The sequence below is a fragment of the Chrysemys picta genome, chromosome 7 (assembly GCF_011386835.1).
Source record: "Chrysemys picta bellii isolate R12L10 chromosome 7, ASM1138683v2, whole genome shotgun sequence".
NCBI lineage: Eukaryota > Metazoa > Chordata > Testudines > Emydidae > Chrysemys > Chrysemys picta.
This window is the reverse complement of record NC_088797.1, coordinates 115,284,851-115,306,873: the sequence shown is the minus strand read 5'-3', so window position 1 is coordinate 115,306,873 and position 22,023 is coordinate 115,284,851. Positions and strand designations below refer to the sequence as shown.

Here is a 22,023-nt window from a genome sequence, read left to right as displayed (position 1 = left end):
CACAAGAATTTTTTAATAGTTGTATTTCTTTTTTAACATGAATATTTTTTTTCAAATCAAGTGGCTAATGCCTATGTAAATATGTCCCTTGTTAATTAGCAATAACTTACAGAGCTTGACTAATAATGAAAATACAGATATGCAAAATCACAGTTAAAAAAAAGAAGAGAAAAGTAATTCTCACCATCATTAACCCCAAGATATCTTCCAAGTAAATGACACCTGTGAAATGTATTAGGTTTATATGAAGTTTGCCCACTTGACATGCCAAGTAAAGGGAGAAACTAAAAGGAGTTGGTGTTGGGGAAATGGTATAGGAAAAGTGAGGAAGCAGAATAAAGGCTGGGAAAATCTTGAGATATATAAATTGTCCCTGGAAATAAATGTGGACACTGATATTTTCTGACAGTAAAAATACAACAAACAAACAATTTATAAGTAAGAAAAATATAAAAGTTATCTCATAGGGAAACAATGACTGTTAGTTCTTGGATGGTTTAGACACAAATCCTGCATTTTGGCAGCGGGGAAGGGGGGGGTAGACTTGATCCTTGAGGTCCCTTCTAGCCCTATGATTCATAGTTTGGCTGTCCAGTGTAAAACCAAATTCATGTCAGATAGGAACTTTCATAACAAAGCTGAAAGCAGTTCGTTTGTGTCACATGGCTATTGTCCCACTGTGAAGACAAAACTAAAAGTGGGCCAAGCAGATCTGTCCTTGAGCAAAGTCAGTATCTTTAAACAACCAGAAATCTTTATAATACAGGATTTCTAAAATCCTCTGGCCTAGAGATGTTTTCAGTTTAAATTTTCTTTCACCTCATGTTCTCCCCCGCCAAAATTTTGTGGTTCTTTCCTGCCCAAATTCTGTAATTTTCTGATAGCTGCATTTATGGCCTTGGGCAAGTGATTAGCCTCTTTAAAATTCAGAATCAATGCCACACCATGAATTGACTAACTGAAGCAGGACACTGGGCCCAATTCAGAGGGGAGTATGTGTGATTTATATCGTTTTCCCCTTTCCCATGTCAGTTATACCAACGTACACGCTTATGTTCACATTCACTTAGTCTAAATGAGTCTAAGTCGGTGTAACTAACATGATGAAGGGCCAAGAAGATGATGCAAGGTACATTAGTTCACACTCAGTGTAACCTTTGAATTTGAATGATTGAGTGCATCATCTCTATTTGGTCTATATTGGCTGGGTAGCAGGAATGCCAATTCCATATTCAAAGCTGTGGTTCCACTAAATAACTATGTCCTGTTCCTGGGTTACTGTACCAGTACAACCTATTCTTATTTATGTTTCTTATTTAAAATAAGAGTGTCTAACATATTACAAAATATGGGGTAAACAACCTCAACATTAGAATCAACAGAGCAGAATACAGATTAATTCAAGTCTATCTGGATATCTGTATACGTATGCAGCAGGCAGGGGTGACAGATTCTATATCAATAACAATTTCCTTTTTTCCATTTCGCACATTTATATTGCTGTCTCAGTGTAGCACTTATGAAGCAATCTTACCTGCAGATTTGCACATGCTGGTAAATCATTGTGGGTGGGTATTTCATTGTTGGTGCTCTCTGAGCCCATGTTTTTAAATCTGGAAGCTGTCGTAGTTGTTGCTGTGGTGGTTTGTACTGGTAGGATTGGCTGCCACACAGTCACATCTGTACCATTGCCGAAGGCCTGAATTGCATTTTCTGTAGAAAACAAATATAGAGAAAATTCTGCATATAAACCAATGCCACAAACAGCAGAATTGGCATTAAAAATACCCTGATGCCATAGAACAGAAATAACTCCAAAAATGCTCTCCCAGGCAAAATCTTGTCCTTATTCGTCCAAACTCACGTTTTTTATATTGAAAAGCTAGTTTCAATGTATTTTGAATACATGCAAGAAATGTGAATTTTGGGGCCACAGGTTTATCTATTGCTAAATTCTCCCTGAAATATTTTCAGACATTCTTTATGGAAGCTCAAAACCCTAAATCTTCTGTGAGCAAATTAGCATGCCATTCAAAAGCTTCAAAAAACTTAACTGGTGAGACTTAAGGTACAATATGAATATTGTGTCCTAATTCTGATAAATTATATTATGTAACAAGCCAAACAAATAGCAGGCAATATATTGACTTATTTCCACAGCTTGCTTTTAAAACCAATGTGCCCAGAAACAAGGGACTGTTTAACTAAGATGATCTTTCCCTTCCAGTTTCCAGACAAAATCTACAAAACAAAGTGAGAGAAGTGTGCTTAAACTAAAAGTTTAGAATATAAAGGTTAAAAAGCTTATCAATTTCATGGGATTAAAGAGTGTGTTTATGGCAAGGGTAAATTGGTTGTGGGTTTTTTATACAAATGAATAGAAAAACAGTTTTTAATCAGGTCTTTGGGGATTCAGCATGGATTTAGGGATTTTTTATTCCACACTCACTGTATAAAAAAGCAAACAATTTCACATGGGACTTGAATGGGGAAGTTATTAACAATACTCTTCACTGGCACCCATCTCACTATAAAATAATTTACATTTACCCCTCATCTTAGAAAGATGCAGTTTATTCTAGAATTTGATCTTAGCGTTCCAACAAACAGAAATTGATTCATAAAAAAGGCATTACAATTGGTTGGACTGATGGGGGGGGGGGGGCAAAGTGAGAACGGTATGAAAGGATTTTCCTGTCCAGCATTCTCTCTTAAACAAGGTAAGCTGCAGTATTTTTCACAGAGTAAATGCCATAGGAGACTAAATAATTATGTACATTAAATAGTGTGCTGTAGGAGAAGCTACAGGAGAATATGGAGGCATCCTTGAGTTTTTAAAATAAAATTACCCTTATAACTCTCTCTTTTCTTTTTTCCTCCTTCTGTGCATCTATATTTTTGGAACAATGTGCATGAATTTTACAACTATAACACAGCAGACGAACATAATAAGATGTCACAGCAAACGCTGAACTGCTCTAGTAGATGGCCGACCGTTTCAATCATCTGTATTAACTCACTTTTGCCCCTGGCTTGCCAGTGCTTCCCCTCTACTCCACCATCTAGTATGTAAGCCCAAATCCTCCAAAACACTTACACCCCTGGATAACTTAAGTCCCACTGAATTCAGTGGGATTATCCAGTGCACAAGTGTATGCAGGATCGAGGCCATAGTGTGCAGAATAAGCAACACCGTGTGTATTATAAGAATATTTAAAATATTAATAAAAATAAAGTTTAATAAAGGACTTTAGGATTTGAAATAGGACAACCTTTTTTAAAAGGTGCCACAGGGAGTTATAACAGAATTAAAGGAACACTGGTTGGGATTTCAAAACGTACTATCATTTAGGCCTTAGAAATTTGGGCTCCTGGCTTTTTAAAGACTGGCCATTTTCACGTAAGGCCCAGATTCTGCAAACACACATGCACTTTATTTAACACGTGTGAGTATTTCTTTTTACTTCAGCAGGACAACTCACATTCATACAGTTATGCATGTGTGTTTGAAGGATCGGGACCTATAATTCTTCATTTTCCAACCGCAGAATACATGTAAATAACCCTATACTTAAAAATTAAAACTGATTTTTTTAGTCTTTGTTCTGAAACAAATGTTTTTTTCCCCCATGTTGAAAGGCCATTTATGAAAAGACACGAGAACACTTTTTCTCCCTCTGTGAAATGCTACTAAACCAGGAACACCTTTGATTTTAATTTTTTCATGAAAAAGAGGTTTCCCTGCGAGGGCAAGTATAATTTTTTCTCACAGAGACCTTTAATGTCACTGCTTTATAGTCATTAAACTTTTTATTCCAGCAGAGACAAAGGGATTGGTGTACACTTAAAGTCTAAAAGGAACTTTTAACATGATAGTAATGACTAATGAACACATTTACAAATTAGCAAAATATGAAATGTTATATGTATGAGAGGCAGTTTGGAGAAAGAATGGATGCTATACAGGTCCTCTGTCTCATTTAGAATCCCACTCAGAACTGATTGCTTAACCAATGATCTACATTAACCTTTCCTGTGTAGCAATCCTTCCAAGGCTTTTAACAAATAGGGCTCAATCCTGTCATCGTTCTGCACACAGAACTCCTGATGCTTAATGGAAGTATTGCATGTTGAGAGACTGCTGCGTAGAGGCAAAAGATAAAAATGGTCTTAGGGCAGTCAACATCTTCGATGGTGTGGAGAGTACTAACACTGCCTGCCCAGCTAGAACAGGTATAAATAACAGCGTATACAATGAGGCACTGCTTAAGTGAGTAGAGTACTGTGCCCTACACATCTGAACACAAGGTTATATATCGTACACAGCTCTTCACATGTTCAAACAGAGCCTCACCTGTCCACACTGCTATTTTTAGCAGTGTAGTGTTCTGCTGCCTTCCCATCTCCAGAGCCTTTCCCCACTGCACTGAAAGAAGCAAGCAGTGGTGAAAGGCTCTGGCAGGGGTAAGACAGGCGGGGAAAGGTTCTGGCAGTAGGGAGCTTTTGGAGCCTTTCACTGCGGCATGTAGCTACACATACCCTATAAACCACTGCAAGATTCTTAGAAACAACATCTTAGAGAAGTGCAGGGTCTTTGATAGCCCAGTGATGGAATTTCACTATAACTCCCCTATCCCCAACTAGAGAATGCGCTACCTCAGACCCACTGCTAATATAACTTTCTGGGTTGTTTTTTTTTAAGCGGTGACCAAGTTTGAGTGATGTATCACTCTTCTGACTACCTTAAATGTTGTATTGCCCTACATCAGCAATAAACACTTTCTCTGAAATTCAAATTCTGGTGTATGCTCCCTGTCATTGAGTTATAAGGCTGCTGGTGAAAGGAAACCTACCAAAACTGACTTCTCAGAGACCCTCAACTGAAAGTAAGTTGGGCTATTAAAACCATAATGTAACAAACTCAATGAAATTGCTGTATCAGGATCTGGTTGTGAACAAGATAATTTGAGTGAAGTTTGTGACCAAATTTCAAGAATCTGAGAAACTATTGATAATAAAATCCCAATTCATATATATCTATATGAAACCCTTCATAGCCTATTTCTCACATTATACACAACCCACTTAGATCTTGCAATTTTCTGGTAGAGACCTTCCCTGATGGCCACCCAAAATATAATCTGTGGGTAAAAGAATTTTTCCACATTATGTACCACTGTTATTTGGAATTATCTCCCACAGTTTCTCACGTTTACAAGCTTGGCCGTGAATGGCACATCAGGTAGATTTGCTCTGCTACTTTTAGTTCTAGTTTCTATACCTACTACATATCCAATCTACCAAAATGCATAGAAATGGCCTTGAAGTATCACATTGTACTTAAAAACTAGGTGAAACAACCCAATACAGCACATTGCAACATGAACAAATATATGTTTGAAGACATTTTATAATATTGTACTCACTAAGGCATGTATTGTCCTGGAAGAAATTCAGAAATTTCAAGCATTCTTCTATGTCGTTACCGCTGTTGCTGCAGTCACACCATGGGGCAACGCTGAGACTGTTGGAGTCTATGTAGTTTGGTGTCATAACTGTGCCTTTTAACAAAGAGCAACACACTGTACCATCAGTAATCTTTGTAATGTCCTACCCTTATACATACTACCCAAAGAAGTGACAAACATCTAGTGGAAAACAGAAACAGGGATGGATTAAGGCATAAACACTATAGGCCTGGTGCCTAAGACCCCAGTTCTCAGAGTCATGTGTTGAGTGCAGAATCTCAGCTTTCATTTAAAAAAAAAAAAGGGTTCTAGCTGTTATGGTTGTGAAGAAATATGTGAAAACTTGACTGTAGTGTAAATGATGCTGAGATGTTCACATGAGTTTGCAGATAGCCTGAAACAATAGCTATGAAAGTTCTGAACTGCCCCATACATCTCAACGGGGTGCTAACACCAGGACTTCACTGTTCTGAAAGGTTCTGCCCACAGTTTGGCAGGAGAGGAACACAGAAACAATAAAATTAATCTTCATAACTAGCTAGAATTTATTTCCTGTAGCTTTCAATTTACAAATAACTTTGCTTTTAGTGTCAATGCCTTTAATGACTTGGATAACGTAGTGGAGATTATGTTTATAAAATCTGAGGATGATACCAAACTGGCCAGGGTAGCTAGTACTTTGGACACAGGATCAGAATTCAAAATGACCTTGACAAATTGGAAAATTGGTCTGAAATCAACAAGAGGAAATTCAATAAAAAGACAATTGCAAAGTACTACACATGCATTACCTGTCCTAAAGGAAACACTGAGAATGCCCTCAATTGATCTAGATTATGTAGCCCTTATTCATTTTAGTGAACACTTAGTCAAATGAGTAGTCTCATCGAAGTCATTCCTAGTCTAAGGAAGCGTTCACAAACTTGAGTAAGGGTTGACCAATCATCCCCTTAATTATTTTTAAATGGCTCATTCTTCAAGTATTTTTCAAAGTTTATATTCCCCTTCTGCTTTTAGTTAACTTGGTATAAATCTGAAATAACTCCATTGATTCCAACCCAAGAAGTCAATGGAATTAGTCCAGAATTGCACTAATGAGGGCAGCCGTTGGCAAAGTACGTATTTAGGGACCTACATCTCTCACCCAGTAGCCTGGAGATTCAGGGCAAACTTCTCTCTGCTCCACACTAGAGCAAATATATTGTCAGTGGTAGCTGGGCATGTGGAATGGATGAAGATTCATATTAGAGACCCACAGTGCAGACTGGAGGGGCCAACTGGGTCCATACAGCCTAGAATTTATAATCCTCACAAAAAAAGGGGCTGCCAAATACCACATCAACGTGTAGCAATAGAAAATGCTGCACTATGGGAGCACCTTTCAGGCGTTGACAGGAATGTTTAAATTGTTTCACGAATGAAATGGAAGACAAAGAAAAACAAACATTATGAGCTGTCTTAAAGAAATGCCGAAAGTTATGCAGAACTGAAGTTAGCTGCAAATGACAAGAATCACCAAAATTATATATATATATATATATATTGTGTTTTGAGATCTTTTTGAAGTAGAGTGCAATCAGTTTATCCACTCTCAATTTTTAACTAGAAGTTGTAGTGATAATTACCCAATGTCTACAGAAGAGCAGCATATGTGTAAGAAGAACAGTTCAAATTGTTTATGAAATGCAGGTGGGGAATATAGCAAAATCAGCAAATATCACTTGTACTATTTATGAAAATATAACAGTAGATAAATAAGAATAGGAATGTTATTAAATTAAAATAAAGCAATGAAAAATATCTACCCATTATTCCTTTGATGATTTCAGCCCACTGTTTCAACTATGTGATATTTATGATCTGGAAAGAAGAAAGTAATGTAGAGAGAAAATGAAAAACCAGAGTTTTTTAATGGAAAGAAAATAGACGAGTATCAGAAAAACTGATGATAAAAATACTTGATAAAGAATTAGAAAGCAATAGGGTATGAAGGAAGCTGGAAGGCCGCTAAGGTAAGACTTTCAAGAAGAAGAGGTAATAAGGCCATAAAAGTGGGTCTAAACAGAGGGTGAAAGTGTAAAAGGTGCCAAACTGTGGTCAGGGTCAGTGACTATAGGAAAGACAGGATGAGGAAGGTGTACATACAGCACATAAACTGTATACACAGGAAAAAATTGAGCGGCTGAAAGAGCAGCTAGTAGAAAATAAGTCTGTCATTCAAACCTGGGGGCAGATGTGAACCCAAGTAGATTATATATTTGGTTTCCTGGGTGGATTTCTTTATCCCCTGTGTGTGGAATTTTTTGTTTGTTTTAAGATGGCCTCTTGAAAATTCTGCTGAAGGACATTAACCGAGCAGGGTAATCATGGCAGTTGGGAGTAAAATAGGTCATAATAGCTCTGTTGTGGTCACTATTTCCAAATGCTGTATCATGTTCTCTGGAGCAGGCATCAAAGGCATGCATTAGGCAGAGGCAAAACTGACCTGAACCTCAACACATCTCCCAGCTCGAATCAGAATATCTTTTAAGAATGAAAAAAAGTTTAACTACCGGTAAGTTCCTCCAACCGAGGTGTGATCCTGAACATGTGGAATTTGACTACAGGAATTGACCCAGGCCTAGCAGAGACTGTTAAAATTACTAAGTACATATGCTTTACAACAGGACTGTCAGCAAAGTAGAAGAAAGAGAAGAAACACAAGCTCAGCAAGAATGCAGAATGACAGAAGTCATTGGGCCCCGGTTTAAAGATCAGCTAATTATAACTGGGGGGAGGAATAGTTCAGTGGTTTGAGCATTGGCCTTGCTAAACCCAGGGTTGTGAGCTCAATCCTTGAGGGGCCCGCTTAGGGATCTGGGGCAAAATCAGTACTTGGTCCTGCTAGTGAAGGCAGGGGGCTGGACTCAATGATCTTGCAAGGTCCCTTCCAGTTCTAGGAGAAGGGATATCTCCATTAATTTATTTTTCTTTTTATTTCTTAACAAGATCCAGAATTATGTGCTTGTGACTCTAGGCACCCCTGTATTCACACTCTACACACTACTGCAATAATATCTGCACAAAATATGCCTTGTGAGGGATCATCTGAAAGCTAACAACATGCTGGTTATTAATATAATTGTAAAATACACGTGTTAACCTTATGTATGAAGTTATAAATTCCCTCTGTAAGATGTTACTAAAACATGTTTAAGACAAGACAGCCTAGCCTAGGTTAAGGTGATACATAGGTCTGCCTGCCCTAGACAATGGAATATGGGTTTAACCTCTTTTTAAATATTAGCAGTAAACAAAGCTATCCAGGTAAACGAGCCGGGGTTATTTATCCTGTTCCTGAACTTGAGAGACAGAGAATTAACATGGCTCCTGCACCCCAGGGAATCACAGGAGACTGAATTCCCAAGAGGGCTTCCTGACTTGTACAACAAAGAAATCCCTTTTGGGATATAAGAAACAGACAGAGGCCCCTTCCCCACCTCCGCTTTGTCCTTCACCTTAAGGAGACAAAGACCAAGTGATTTGATTTCTGTGATGGGTCCTGGCCAACCCAGCAAGTGAAAAGCTGGAAAGTAGACTGTGGGTGAGAGAGGCCATCTTGAACAAAGACTGTATCTTGATAGATTAAGTTTTTGACTTTTAAATGCGTGTTTCCACTTTTATTTGCTTGTAACAATCTCTACACTTAGCTCTTTTACTTGGTATCACGTAATCAATTCTGTTTTGTTAATAAACTTGTTTTAGTTTTACTATAAACCAATTCTGTGCTGTGTTTGAACAGTAGGGGCAACCTATTTTCCATTTAACTGGTATAACATCTCACCTACGGCCAATGGGCATGACTCTACTCTCATTTATACCAGTTTTCTTCTACTTCTAATTCCACTGACTTCAGTGGAGTTGCCTCTAGTTTACATTAGTGTATGTGAGAGCAGAGGCAGATCCACTGTCCATTCCTCAGAGAACCTTCATGTTCCCGAAACAAACAGTGCAGCGGTTACAAAATCTTGCTGCCATCTCTTCAGAATTGTATGCAACCTCTTATGAAGTAACTAAATGGAAGAGCATTCTATTTTAATGAACAGTAGTTTCTCTTAGCCACGCCAGCTGGAGATGCCTGGTATTTAGATGAATGAACCTGAAATAGCTTGCTACAAAGAGTTAACCAAAATTTTTCTGCTTCCCATATATTTTATAATAGTCAGTAGGGTGACTCTGGCCCTGATTCTGGTCTCATCTAGACTGCTGTAAATTTGGAGTTTCTCTATTGAAGCTAATGAATTTACTCCAGATCTACACTGGTCTGACTGAGCTCAGAATCAGGATCTTCTTGTTCCACAACAAGGAAGGGTTGTTTTAGTACATTCCTTTGTTTATCTGAACTACAGTTGAGAAGTGTAAACTGCTGTAACACTAGTCAGCTCCTATCTTCATGCATGTGTCTGGGGGCTGTTAGGAGAGAAGAAAAATGTTTATTTCCCCCTTCAGAAGTTAGATCTCCTTTTGATTTCACTTCCTTAGGGACCCATTCCACGTCCCTGGTGTCAGAAAGTGTTTATGCAGTGTTATACTATTTGTGCAATATTATTGCCTATAGGAACACAAAAGCACCTCTCTACATGAACTGGGTCATCCTTAAGGTTAAATTGCAAAAAGGATCCAATAAAATCCTCTACAAAAGTCACTAGGCCCAGTAACAATCTGCCAACAGCTCTTATCCACAGTAATCCATTAGTACAAGAGTTACTCCTTGCCAGCAGCTACCACCCTTAATTTCATTGACTGAATCTGATTTCTTCGCTACTCAGTTCTTTGTTCACGAGTCAAATGAATTTTTATCAGTCACTGCTCCTGTGTCTTGCTTTCTGTATATTATTTTTTCTGTTAAATCTTGGACTGTGGTCTTTAAAACTACTATGTCTTTTCTTAGTAGTCACCATGTATAATTTACCTTATTCATTTTGAGGACTTGCTTTTAATTTCATTTTCCAGCAAGATCAGACCATTCTGTACATGTTTTGTTCTGGATGATATTTCAGAAGACATTTATTTAACAGCAGGATATGCTTCAGGGGCTCGGCTGGGGCTTTCACTCCTAACAAAAGGGGCTATGAATGCATCATGGCAGGTGCAGGCTGTGAGCTTGAAAAAAAACCAACACCCTTACCTAGTGACCATTTTTGTGATTTGTTTGTTTCACAGTCTTAATGCTCCCCTTTTTCTTTATTGTCCAGCCATGACATTTCTGTGGAAAGTTCCCTTCACCGAGATGAGTTCTCCCAATCAGGAATCAAACAGCATGGGTGGGATATGAAATTTGACTTTCATATAAGCATCCCCTGGTTGAGAGTCAGGCAGGTGGCAGTGAGCAAAACGAATTATTGGAGAAGGAGAGGATTTCAGGAGATAAGTTCACCTCCATGGACAGGCATCTCAGAAAACAGTTTGAAGGGCCATAGGAAGATCATTAAAACTACAGCTGATGGAAGTGAAATGAGACTGATTTGGTCTATTGCGGTCTCATTTTTCAATTCATGGTAAGCGTTCCCTAAATATGTCAATACCACCTGCTTTTCTGATAACAGCAAACACTAGCAAATTTTAGTATCACCTACTCTTTTTACTCTATTCACCTTTTACTCAATGGGCCTGTCCAATATCAATCCCTTTGTTTTCAAGCTTTACTTCTACTTGCTTCCATACCGATTTTCTTCACAGTCAAGCCCATTTCTTTCCCTCACCCTCTGCCCTTCTTCTTCTTGCTATTGTACAGCTCAATTTACTCCAGAAAACAAAGGGCCATTGATTTAATTAGGAGAATTCTGCCCACAATCTCATGGCGCAATATGACCCAGAGCATTAACTTTATTTTTTGTTTTCAGCAGGCCTTCAAGATGTCACTCTTTTGTTCCATTTGCAAGCAACACTCAGAGAGCACCCACTCCCCGCAAAGCTCTTACCAATAAGCCCCGAGTAAGCGAGGAGGCAGTCAGCATAGTTTTCCTTCAGACAGCTACTAATAGACCGTGACTCAGGCTGGCAGTTTGTGAAAAAATCTGCAAGGCGAGATCTGCAACATGGTAAGAAAAAAAATGCATATCTTTAAAAATCAAGCCTCCAGGCAGCCTTACCTTTTGCACTCTTCTTTTTTTTGTCAATATTTCATCTTCTTAAATACATACATAATACACATTTAAACTGGCAAGACTCTCTTTTTAAATACATCCCTGTCTGCTTTTGGAGTGCGTATCTGAGAAGTGTTAAGGTATGCAGTCAGCGAAGGACACTGCACACAGAAATATACACTTTATATCAAAATGAGTGCTCTGCATTTCCCACCAAACACAGGCAAACAAGAGAAGCCATCATTAAAGAGTTCACATTTTGTGATTCTGAACTCTGATCAGAGAGCAGGAGTATGACATCTGGAAGAAAATCTGTATTAAAAGAACAGAATATCTGCTAGAACAAGTGGTTTATTGATTATGCAGAACTATACATTTATGCCCAAGGAGTCACACAAAGGGTTGTCATGTAATGTGATCCCAAGCACTACCAGCTTGGGCCTGCCCCAGTTCTGTATTAGCCCGCAGAACAGGCTGGCTAAACCAGGGGAAGCAGGCCTTACCAGATAGTATAGCATACATAGTCCCCTGGAGCTACAGTACTGGAGAAAACATTTTGACCTTGTAAAATGTGCACTTAGCAGAAGACTACTGGATTGAGCTGAGGGCTTAAAGTAAGGACACCCGAGTTCAGTTCCTAGACCTGGTACTGAACTACTATGAGACCCTCACTTTGCCATTACTCCATCTCCAAAATGGGAACATTAGTACCTACCCACCTTTGAAAAGTGCGATGAGATCCATGAATGAAAAAGTGCGATATGTATGCAGACTATTATTATAACTTATTTTAGAGATTCAAGAAAAAGGCTGAGAGCCAGGAACTCCTGAGTTTAATCTCAGCACTTCAAAGGCCTGATGCTGCTCCCACTGAGGTCCAAAGCAAAACTCCCATAGACTTTAATGGAGCAGGATCAAGATCCCACCATGGCCCTAGGCAAGTTACATCTTCCAGTCTCCATGTTGGCATTCTCTTACCTACCTTGGCCTGTCCTCATAGTTGTTGTTTTGGTGATTTACTTGAAATTGTAGGGTAATCAGGGCAGGAATATTTTTATTTGCCTATGAACGGACATGCACACCCAGGATGTTATATAAATGAAAACTATTTAACCTCTTTGCCTCAGTTTTCTCATCTGTGAAATGGGGGTAATAGTCCTTTGCTTATAGTCATTCACAGAAACATTTGAGGATTAGTTAAACTTTGCAAAGCACTTTGCAGATGCAAGGAACAGTAAGGGCTAAATATTAATTTCTATCACATTAGGTAGTTTTACAGTGTTAAAGGAAACACAGAAGCTAGTAAGAAACAACTGGTTTGGACCGGTTTTACTTTTCTGTATTTGGCAGAATCCTCCAGAGACTAATTTTGTTTGCTATTATTATTTCACCGGTCTTACTAATTGGATAGAAAGTAGTGATGTGCAAACTTCAAAAGGTTCCCAGTCTTAGTTAAAGAAAGCATCCTGCTTATTCAAACTGTATCTGAACTTTTTTTCAATCTATTCCTCGGTTGCTATATAGTTCTAACCCCGTATAAATGTCTCACTGACACCAACTTGTTATTTTCCCCCCTTTCTCTCTTCATTCCTCTCCCTCCCCCCACCAAGCTCTGTGGAATCTCTGCCCTCATATTTTTTTTAAAGATCTCTGTGGAGTAATGTAACTGTCGACAGATTTTCAGGTACATCCTATTTAACGATACATGGTCTCTGAATTTTCATTAACTCTTTACTGTACTTCATGTCAGAGAATACAGTGTGTGCAAGGGCTCAGCAAGTTGGCAAACTGACCCCACAGAGATTTTTTAAATGTGCAGGTTAAGAAGAGAACAATAGCATCATGAAGAAAATTTGGGCAAGCAGTTAGACACTGTGGTGTTTTCCAAATCAATACATTAGAGACTGAGGGTATGTCTTCACTACCCGCCGGATCGGCAGGCAGCGATCAATCCAGCGGGGATCAATTTATCGTGTCTAGTCTAGACGTGATAGATCGACCCCAGAGCGCTCGCCCGTCAACTCCTGTACTCCAGCGCCGCGAGAGGCACAAGCAGAGTCAACGGAGGAGTGGCAGCAGTCGACTCACCGCAGTGAAGACACCACAGTAAGTCGATCTAAGTACATCGACTTCAGCTACGTTATTCATGTAGCTGAAGTTGCGTAACTTAGATCGATTCCCCCCCACACACATACAGTGTAGACCACGGCTGAGAGAGCATGTTTGAGATGTCTGAGAAAATGGAATCTAGGAGGGGAAGGATAGTCCACTGGGAGTTTCTTAGATTATTACATATAAGAAGATTTTTATAAATTATGTTTCAGGACATAGACTAAACTCTTGCATGTAAAGAAAGCATACTGAGTCTGTGTGGCACAAAATCTTCACAATGTGGGCAGGGAACAAAAATTGTTCCATGTGTAGTATCTGGGTGTTCAAAGAGCTCCACAGATTTAAATGTCATTATTTATGTAAGTAGGCAAAACCCGCAAACAAAGGCTTTTTTTTTTGAGCTGCAGGAGCACAGATTAGTGTCTTGAAAATCCTCAATACATTTTTGGCAGGTGCCACAATGTTTAGAATTGTCCCATTTTCCCTTGGACTACAAGGTGCCTGCCTCCAGAACTCACTTAACATGCTCCCTCATTGCCAAATGCTTTTAAGCTCCCATAACTAACCCCTTGGATGTAACAACACTGGTCATTTACTGTACAGCCTGTTTAAAGAATGTATTTGTTGTAGTAAACCATGAAGGAGGCTCAGAAGTGCTCAACTGATCCCTAGTGCATACAGCTTGAATTCTGTGTTAATTTCTGGAGAATATTTGTGGTAATGAAAGTTAACAATCTAGTAGCATCGCATGTCTAAGTTTTCATAGGCCAATTATAGTTCAGACAGCTGTGGTTCAAGCACCACTGCACTAGATTGCCAATAAATGTTCTCCCTGACCTGCAGGATCTTTCTGTCTCTCTCTAGAGACAAAAAGTAATTGAGTTTCCATGCTACCTTAGTTCTTAAATGCTCTTGAACAGACAACTAATTGTATCAAATACGGATGTGGATTACTTTCCAATGGAAACTAAGGCTACATCTACACTACAGGGGGGGGGTCGATTTAAGATACGCAAATTCAGCTATGCGAATAGCGTAGCTGAATTCGACATATCGCAGCCGACTTACCCCGCTGTAGGGACGGCGGCAAAATCGACCTCTGCGGCTTCCCGTCGACGGCGCTTACTCCCACCTTCGCTGGTGGAGTAAGAGTGTCGATTCGGGGATCGATTGTCGCGTCCCAAGAGGTCGATTTCTACCCGCCGATTCAGGCGGGTAGTGTAGACCCAGCCTAAGCTTAGGCCACCAAACTTGTTTTACTTATGATCTTAGCTTTGACACAGATTTAGAGGCTCTACATTTACAGATTATTTAAACCTGAGTCTACGGTGGAAAGAAAAGTCCTGTGATGTGTGAAATAAAAACAGGAGGTCAGATCCTCAACTGGGGTAAATTATTGTAGCTCCATTAATTTCAGCTGATCAATGCTGATATACACTAAATTGAGGATCTGGCCCAAAATGTTCTGATCACTGTGACACAGCTGACAGCATGGTCACCAGCCAGCCCAAACCAGTGATACAGCTCTTTAAATAAACTGGGATACAAAAATTACCTAGTCGGTGATAACCAAAGCCCTGCCTAAAGCATAGTACATGGTATTAAAACTCCTTTAGGCAGGGATGACAACCCTTTTGGAGATGCTGATAATAAGCAGTGGGATAATACAAAAGACGTTTGACAACAGTTACTCTGAATATTATGTTAATTTCATATTCCTTCAATGTGGCAGTTCTAACCAGTTTTTGAGTAGGGACACTATTTGGTTAAGCATCTTGCTCATTCTCTAGTATCTAACTGAGTATTTTGATAATTTGGATAGCGAGTAGCATTTGTAGTGAGTGTTTGTGTTTTAGTTTACATGATTATATTCACGCAGGATGTGTGTGTATATATGTATAGTGTATATAGACAATCACATGTGTAATATAAAATATATAACACAACTATATTCAAAACAATGAATTCATTTCTAGTGTCCAAATCACAAATCCTCCATGTGCATGGCCATAATAATGATTTTTTCCTCTCCTTTGGCGTAAAAAAGGAATTGAGCGTGCCACCAAAAAAATCACCTTCCAAGGAAGGAAAATAATCTCTCCTTTTTGTGGAAAAAAAAATAATTAAATGGTCCTATTGTAGCCAAATGAAATCTCCTCAAAGTAAACTGCAGATCTTCTGAAAAGTGTACCTTAAATATTGTGCATATTACTAACCAAATAAAATAAAAATGATCCTATTGATAAATCCTATGCAAATCTGCTCAAAACAGGTACCAGTCATTTGAACAAAAAAATCCCCCAAACGTGGTACAAGTAATAGCACTAGTAAAAATATTTGGAGCAGCCAAAAATACAGAAAAAACACAAGTTCAATTTTTCTTTTATGATCTTGATCTTTCAAATATTCTGAGGGTTAAATGAATAAGCTTTGAAATATTGTTCAAAAAAAAAAAAAAAGACCCCAAGGATTTTTTTTAAATCAGTCTTGTACATAAAAACAAATTCTGTGACATGGACTCACCTCATATTAGCATGCCCTGTTGCTTTAGGCAATATTAATTACACCTTTATACATTTCTTTCTGGAGCATTTTTAAAAAGCTCTTTGATGTTTTGAAATTATCTGAGGCAGTTGCCACTTCGTCTCTTTTTAAGGCTGGTTAATTGAACTATGGCATTGTTTGCACAATTGTGGATATGTATGCCATTTATAAAATGAATACTGTACATTTAAAAGCAGTAAGTTTTTCGCAGTATTCAGTGAGTTATGTAAAACTTCTCTGTGTATTTCATTATTTGGAGGCGAACCTCAGCCTACAGGTGAATAGATCACTGATGAAAGAAGGTCCAAGGCACTTGAAATTTGTGGGTTAGAAATACACTTATGGAAATGAACCATTTGAAAAGTTCTTAAAACTCTGTTGATGTGACTACTTAAAATATTCAAAAGATGTATAGTTGCAGGAAAACCTGATAATCAGAAGCAATACTCTCTGTAATAAAGTAGGGATAAACATAAGTGGCAGTAAGAAAGAAGTATGGCAATGGGTAGTGGTGGTTAGAGGCACAGCTATTGTCTAGCAGTTTTTAAACTCGGGGGAAAACTCCCATTGACTTCACTGGGGCCAGGATGTCACCCAAAGAGTTTGGAGGAATGATATAGGGGAAAAAATCCCAGACGGAATAAACCTGAGGTGAAATTGTGCCCCACTGAAGTTAATGAAAGCTTTTCCGTTGACTTAAATGGGAGCAGAGTTTCATCCCCAAAAGGAGAGAGATTTGGAGAAGAGACCATGAAGTCTCGTGGAAGTAGGAACTAAAGAAAGACATGGCACTAGCTGGTTGCTCAAAGAGATGCATGGAGAGGTTGTGAAGAAAAAGGGAGAGTCTTCGTGACCAAAATGGACTGTTGAAGGCTCTAACCTTGAGTGTATATACATTCAGATGTGTTTCACACACCGACTTAGAAGATATTAATGTTTTCTCAGTTTTTCCCTTTAGTGTATTATATGGATGAGGAATAAACTTTTTCAATTCTCCATTAACTAACATGATTTTCTATGCTTTTTTGTGGGGGAGGGACATCCTAAAGGAGACCTTTATCTGATTATTTGTGCTTTGACCAAAACAGACATCTGAATAGGAGGAATTGACCAAAATGGGATACTATTAAGATTCCAAAGGACTTAATTATTAATTATTATTCAGCATTTAGTAAATGTCCATCATGGTGCTTGGTGCTGTATAGTAAAAGAGAGCAAGGAACACTTCCTGGCACTGTAAATTTATCAATTTAGTTTTAATTCTGGCGAATTATTTTCACTTAGCATAGGAAAATTCTTTGTTGCAGCTGATGTATTTCTCCTACAGTAGCGCCTAGAGACCCTAACCCAGACTATAGTCTAATTATGCTAGGCACTGTACATACACAAAGCAAGAGACTACCCTTCCTCCACAAAGAATTTACTTTTGAAGTAAACAAAACAAAGAGTGGGGAAAGGAAGTATTATCTCACTGTACAGATGCGGAACTGAGAAATTCACTGCCATGTCTAAAGCCATACATAGTGTCTGTTGTAGAGCAGAGAATGAAACACACAGCTCCTGAGTCCCAGTCCAGCTTCCAAAACTACAAAACCTTCCTCTCTCGCTTACATCTGTAAATGATAATGTTGGGCATTATCAGGAGTACGTTCACACAAGAAGAAAGCGCATAAACTGTACCAATTGTGATGCTGTTTTAAGGGAAATACTGAGACTTTAAAATGATATGGGATTAAACACTACAACCCAGACTCTGGTGGCAAATTAGCAGGTCATATCTCCAGGAAGAGAGTAATTTATTTGGTACCTGTGAGTACAAAAGATTAGTGTGTACTTTACTAACACACATATTTAGTTGCTATCATCTATTTTCAGTTTCTTCTGTAACTCACTGTATTAAGAAGCGATGGGATATAGGCCCTGATTCAGGAAAGCATCCCTAATTCAGAAGAACACATAAGAACAGACTTAAAATTAAGTTTAAAGCTAAATAAGTATTAAATGCTTTTCTGAATAAGAGCCATAGATACCTTTTACCTGGTCCTTTCAAAATCTGGTCCTAGGTGCCTAAAGATGCAGATAGGCACCTATTGGGATTTTCAAAAGTATCTGGGGTGGGATCAGCAAATGGATTTAAATATTGCGAGGCTGAATGCCCTACTTTTAGGTGCTTTGGAAAAATCATAGGAACAATTGTCTGTGCTAGCCAATGGAAGATACCAACCAGAGGTTGTGTGTGCTAAGACCTACCTCTTCTCAAAGTTCAGCACCTAAGTCCGGGCTGCAGGGACATGTCTATCTCTGCTTCCGAACCATGAATTGGGGGATGAGAGGTGTTTGGCTATCTAAATTGTGTGTGGGGCCTGAAACAAAACAACGGCGGAGGAAGATCTCCCTTATAACCTTTAGCATAGTAGATACGGTACTCACTCAAGATGTGAGTGACCCCTGGTACAAGTCCCCTCCTCCTGAGGGAGAGAAGAGATTTGAAACCTCTCGTGTGAGTGTCCTAACCACTGGGCTATAGAGTAATTCTAGTTTTTTCACAGGCCCAACTGATATTTAATTATATTTAACTGAAGTGAAACAACTTCAATAAGAGAGATTGAGGCAGACCTACATCAGAATATTCCATAGCCTAGTGGTTAGGGCACTCACCTAAGAGACGGATGATCCCTGTTCAAATCCCTTCTTTCCCTCAGGAGGGGGATCTTGAACCACAGGTCTCCCACATCCTGGATGAGCAATCTACTAGGCTAAGAGTTATAAGGGATGCTGTCCTCCCTGCCCAGCTGTTGTGTATGAACTGGACTGAGGAACCTGATCCAGTAAACAGCCTCTGAGTATGGCTATCAAATCAAGCCCCCACATGTAACTTAAGTGGCTGAATACCTACCATCCCTGGTTTGTGAATTGCTCTAATCCAGGGGTCGGCAACCTTTCAGAAGTGGTGTGCTGAGTCTTCATTTATTCACTCTGATTTAAGGTTTTGTGTGCCAGTAATAATACATTTAAACATTTTTAGAAGGTCTCTTTCTATAACTCTATAATATATAACTAAACTGTTGTTGTATGTAAAGTAAATAAGGTTTTTAAAATGTTTAAGGAACTTCATTTAAAATTAAATTAAAATGCAGAGCCCTCCAGACTGGTGGCCAGGACCCGGGCAGTGTGAGTGCCACTGAAAATCAGCTCGCGTGCCATAGGTTGCCTACCCCTGCTCTAATCCTTTGGCAGAAGATAGGCACTCAGAGGGAGGCAGCAGTAGGCATGCAGAGAGGCAGAAATATAGGCACCTAGAAAACTTTTATTGCAAAATACTTCGGCACCTGCACACACAAGGTTAGGTGGCAGCCAAGCAGGACTTTTGTGGATTGCTGAGGTACCTAAAAATTGAGCTTTCGTGAACCACACCACAAATGCCTATCTCCACTGAGTGTCTTTTGTTTTGCAAACTGGGAGTGTACCACTGCCCTCCTTTGGACAGAATTTCAAAACTGCTTACGTGCATGAGACCATGCAGGAGTCTGTGGTGGATCTGAGTGGACACTGCTAAAAACATGATTTATTCACTTGTTACAGCAAGTAGATAATATTTCCCCAAAGTCCATAAGTTTGGTCAGTAAATGAGGTAAAGAGCAATTTCCAGATGTGACAAGCTTAGCAAGGATACTCGATAGGATGCCATTTGGATTCAGCAGAGATACTGCCTATGGATTACGTTTCCATTTCTGTCTCAGTTGCACAAATGTACAGAGTGCACAGACACCAGTCGAGCCATCTGGGTGACTACACTAATTAGTCAAACCTGCTCTAGTGTCTAGACACCATTGGCAGACACAACACAGTCACTTTAAGGGATGTGCTGCATTAACATTCAAACAGCAGAATAGCATACCTCAGATACTGGAAAATTTCAGGCTAAGTACATGAACATGTGGATACAGTGATTTCAGTCAAATCAAACTAGAAAAGCCAAGCTGAAATATACCATTCCTCTCTAGTAGGAAGCAAATAAAGTGGCCTCATCTGTGGCACTGTGCAACATGTAGCCACTTAGTTCATTTGATCATTGAGGTGAGTTATTGTCATGGTGAACTCATATGTTATGTCGTATATAATCAATGTGCGATGAATAGATAAGTAGGATAGGACTATAGGAGTATAAGATTGACAAGTATTTAGGAACGATGAGTGTGTATTAGGTATATGAGTAAAGAATGGCTGTAATGCAAGAGCTACAGACTGAGGCCTCTAAGATTTCAACTTAGCCACACTATGCTTAAGGAAGCTAGACATAAATGGGTGACCTAAGAATAACCCTGCGTCAGTAAAGTCACAAAATTATGGGAAAGAATGGGCCAATAGGTGATGTTTCAGTAAGTATGTTGTAATGTACCCATCTAGAAAGTCAAAAACACAAGACACCTGATTGTAACATAACAGCAAGTTCTGTTCTGAACACAGTTTACCTTGGAAACAGGTTGACATAAATGTTAATAAGATGCTAATAAGGAAAAAGGGAACTAAGAGAACAACCAATGAAAATCAGGGCACCCCAAAGTTTATGGAAGTACAGATAAGGAAAAGGAGGGTTGGAACCCTCATGCATATGCATAAGGTGGGGTCAGAACAATATGATAGATGTGGGGTCAGAACAATATGATAAAAGAGGTCCCCTGATTGGGCTAGAGTGGGAAGACTTCACTGGGAAGGTCCCAGCAGAAACCCTCTATCGATGACCACCTGTTGAGAGATCCACCCAACTATGAAATCTTTGGATATGTGAGTATGGATATGGCATTGGCCAGTGCACAGTCTCTCAGGTTTTGTATGTGTGTAACTTATAACTAAGGATATGATTTTGTCATGGGGTCACAGATTCTGTGACTTTAAGAGACCTCTGTGACTTCTTCAGCTTCAGCTGCATGCCGGGAGGTGGCGGGGCCCCAGAGCAGTCAGACCCCTCAGGCTTCAGTGCCCCCCACTCCAGTCCAATTGTTTCAGCATCAACAATATTGAGCACATACTCAATTTCAAATAAGAAAAACTGACAATTACTGTTGCAGTTAGGCTAACACGGGGTCTTTGTTTCAATGATGTAATACAATTCATGAAGACATTTGGCCCCTAGTCTACGATCCCTCCTTTATCGTGTTTTCCCAGTCTCAGTCCCACTGACTACAAAATTACAGTCTATGAATTACATATTGAGCGCCAACCCACCGATTCAGTCTGGGTTACCCGGGCAGCTCTAGCTTCTCTCTGCAGGGCTGACTGGTGCTTTACTTGTCAGGGCACAAGACCATACTTTGTGTCTCAAAAATATAGATATTCACACAAATATCTTACTTAATTCTAAGCAATTCTAATTCTTGTTAGAATAACAAGAGTAAGGCAGCAGTCTTTTAGGCAAGTAGCAAACTTCCCTATCCCTTTAACTATAACCTAATGCTATGTAAAAAAAAAATACTTATTTTCCTTCTTGGGACTAAGGAATTAACATATAACTGCTTCACACCAGTAAGGTCCAATTAACCTGTAAAATGACAGGAAAGTGTATTGAGATCCAACCCACAGATTCATTCTGGGTTACTGCTGGCAGCCTTATCTTCTCCCTACAGGGCTGAGTTGGATCTTCTGACTGGTGCTCAAAATGCCTGCCAGTTTTGCATCCCTAATAGAACTCACTATTGACTGGTCAGGGCTTTCAGCTTCGAATCAGGAGCGGTGCCAGGGTTTTTGCCGCCCTAGGCGGCAGCGCTCCTCCTCTG

At 39.3% G+C, this 22,023-nt stretch overlaps 1 protein-coding gene across 8 annotated transcripts in view; it reads right to left on the bottom strand.

Moving 5' to 3' along the window:
- The window catches only part of GFRA1 (GDNF family receptor alpha 1), a 322,326-nt gene that overhangs the window by 25,367 nt on the left and 274,936 nt on the right, over window positions 1-22,023 (bottom strand). For all 8 annotated transcript variants that reach the window (XM_065552402.1, XM_065552406.1, XM_065552401.1 and 5 more), the window contains 3 exons: window positions 11,429-11,538; window positions 5,427-5,561; window positions 1,535-1,713 (listed from right to left, as the gene is read on the bottom strand). In XM_065552402.1, coding sequence (XP_065408474.1) covers window positions 1,535-1,713; window positions 5,427-5,561; window positions 11,429-11,538 — 424 coding nt within the window. The remainder of the gene's footprint in view (window positions 1-1,534; window positions 1,714-5,426; window positions 5,562-11,428; window positions 11,539-22,023) is intronic.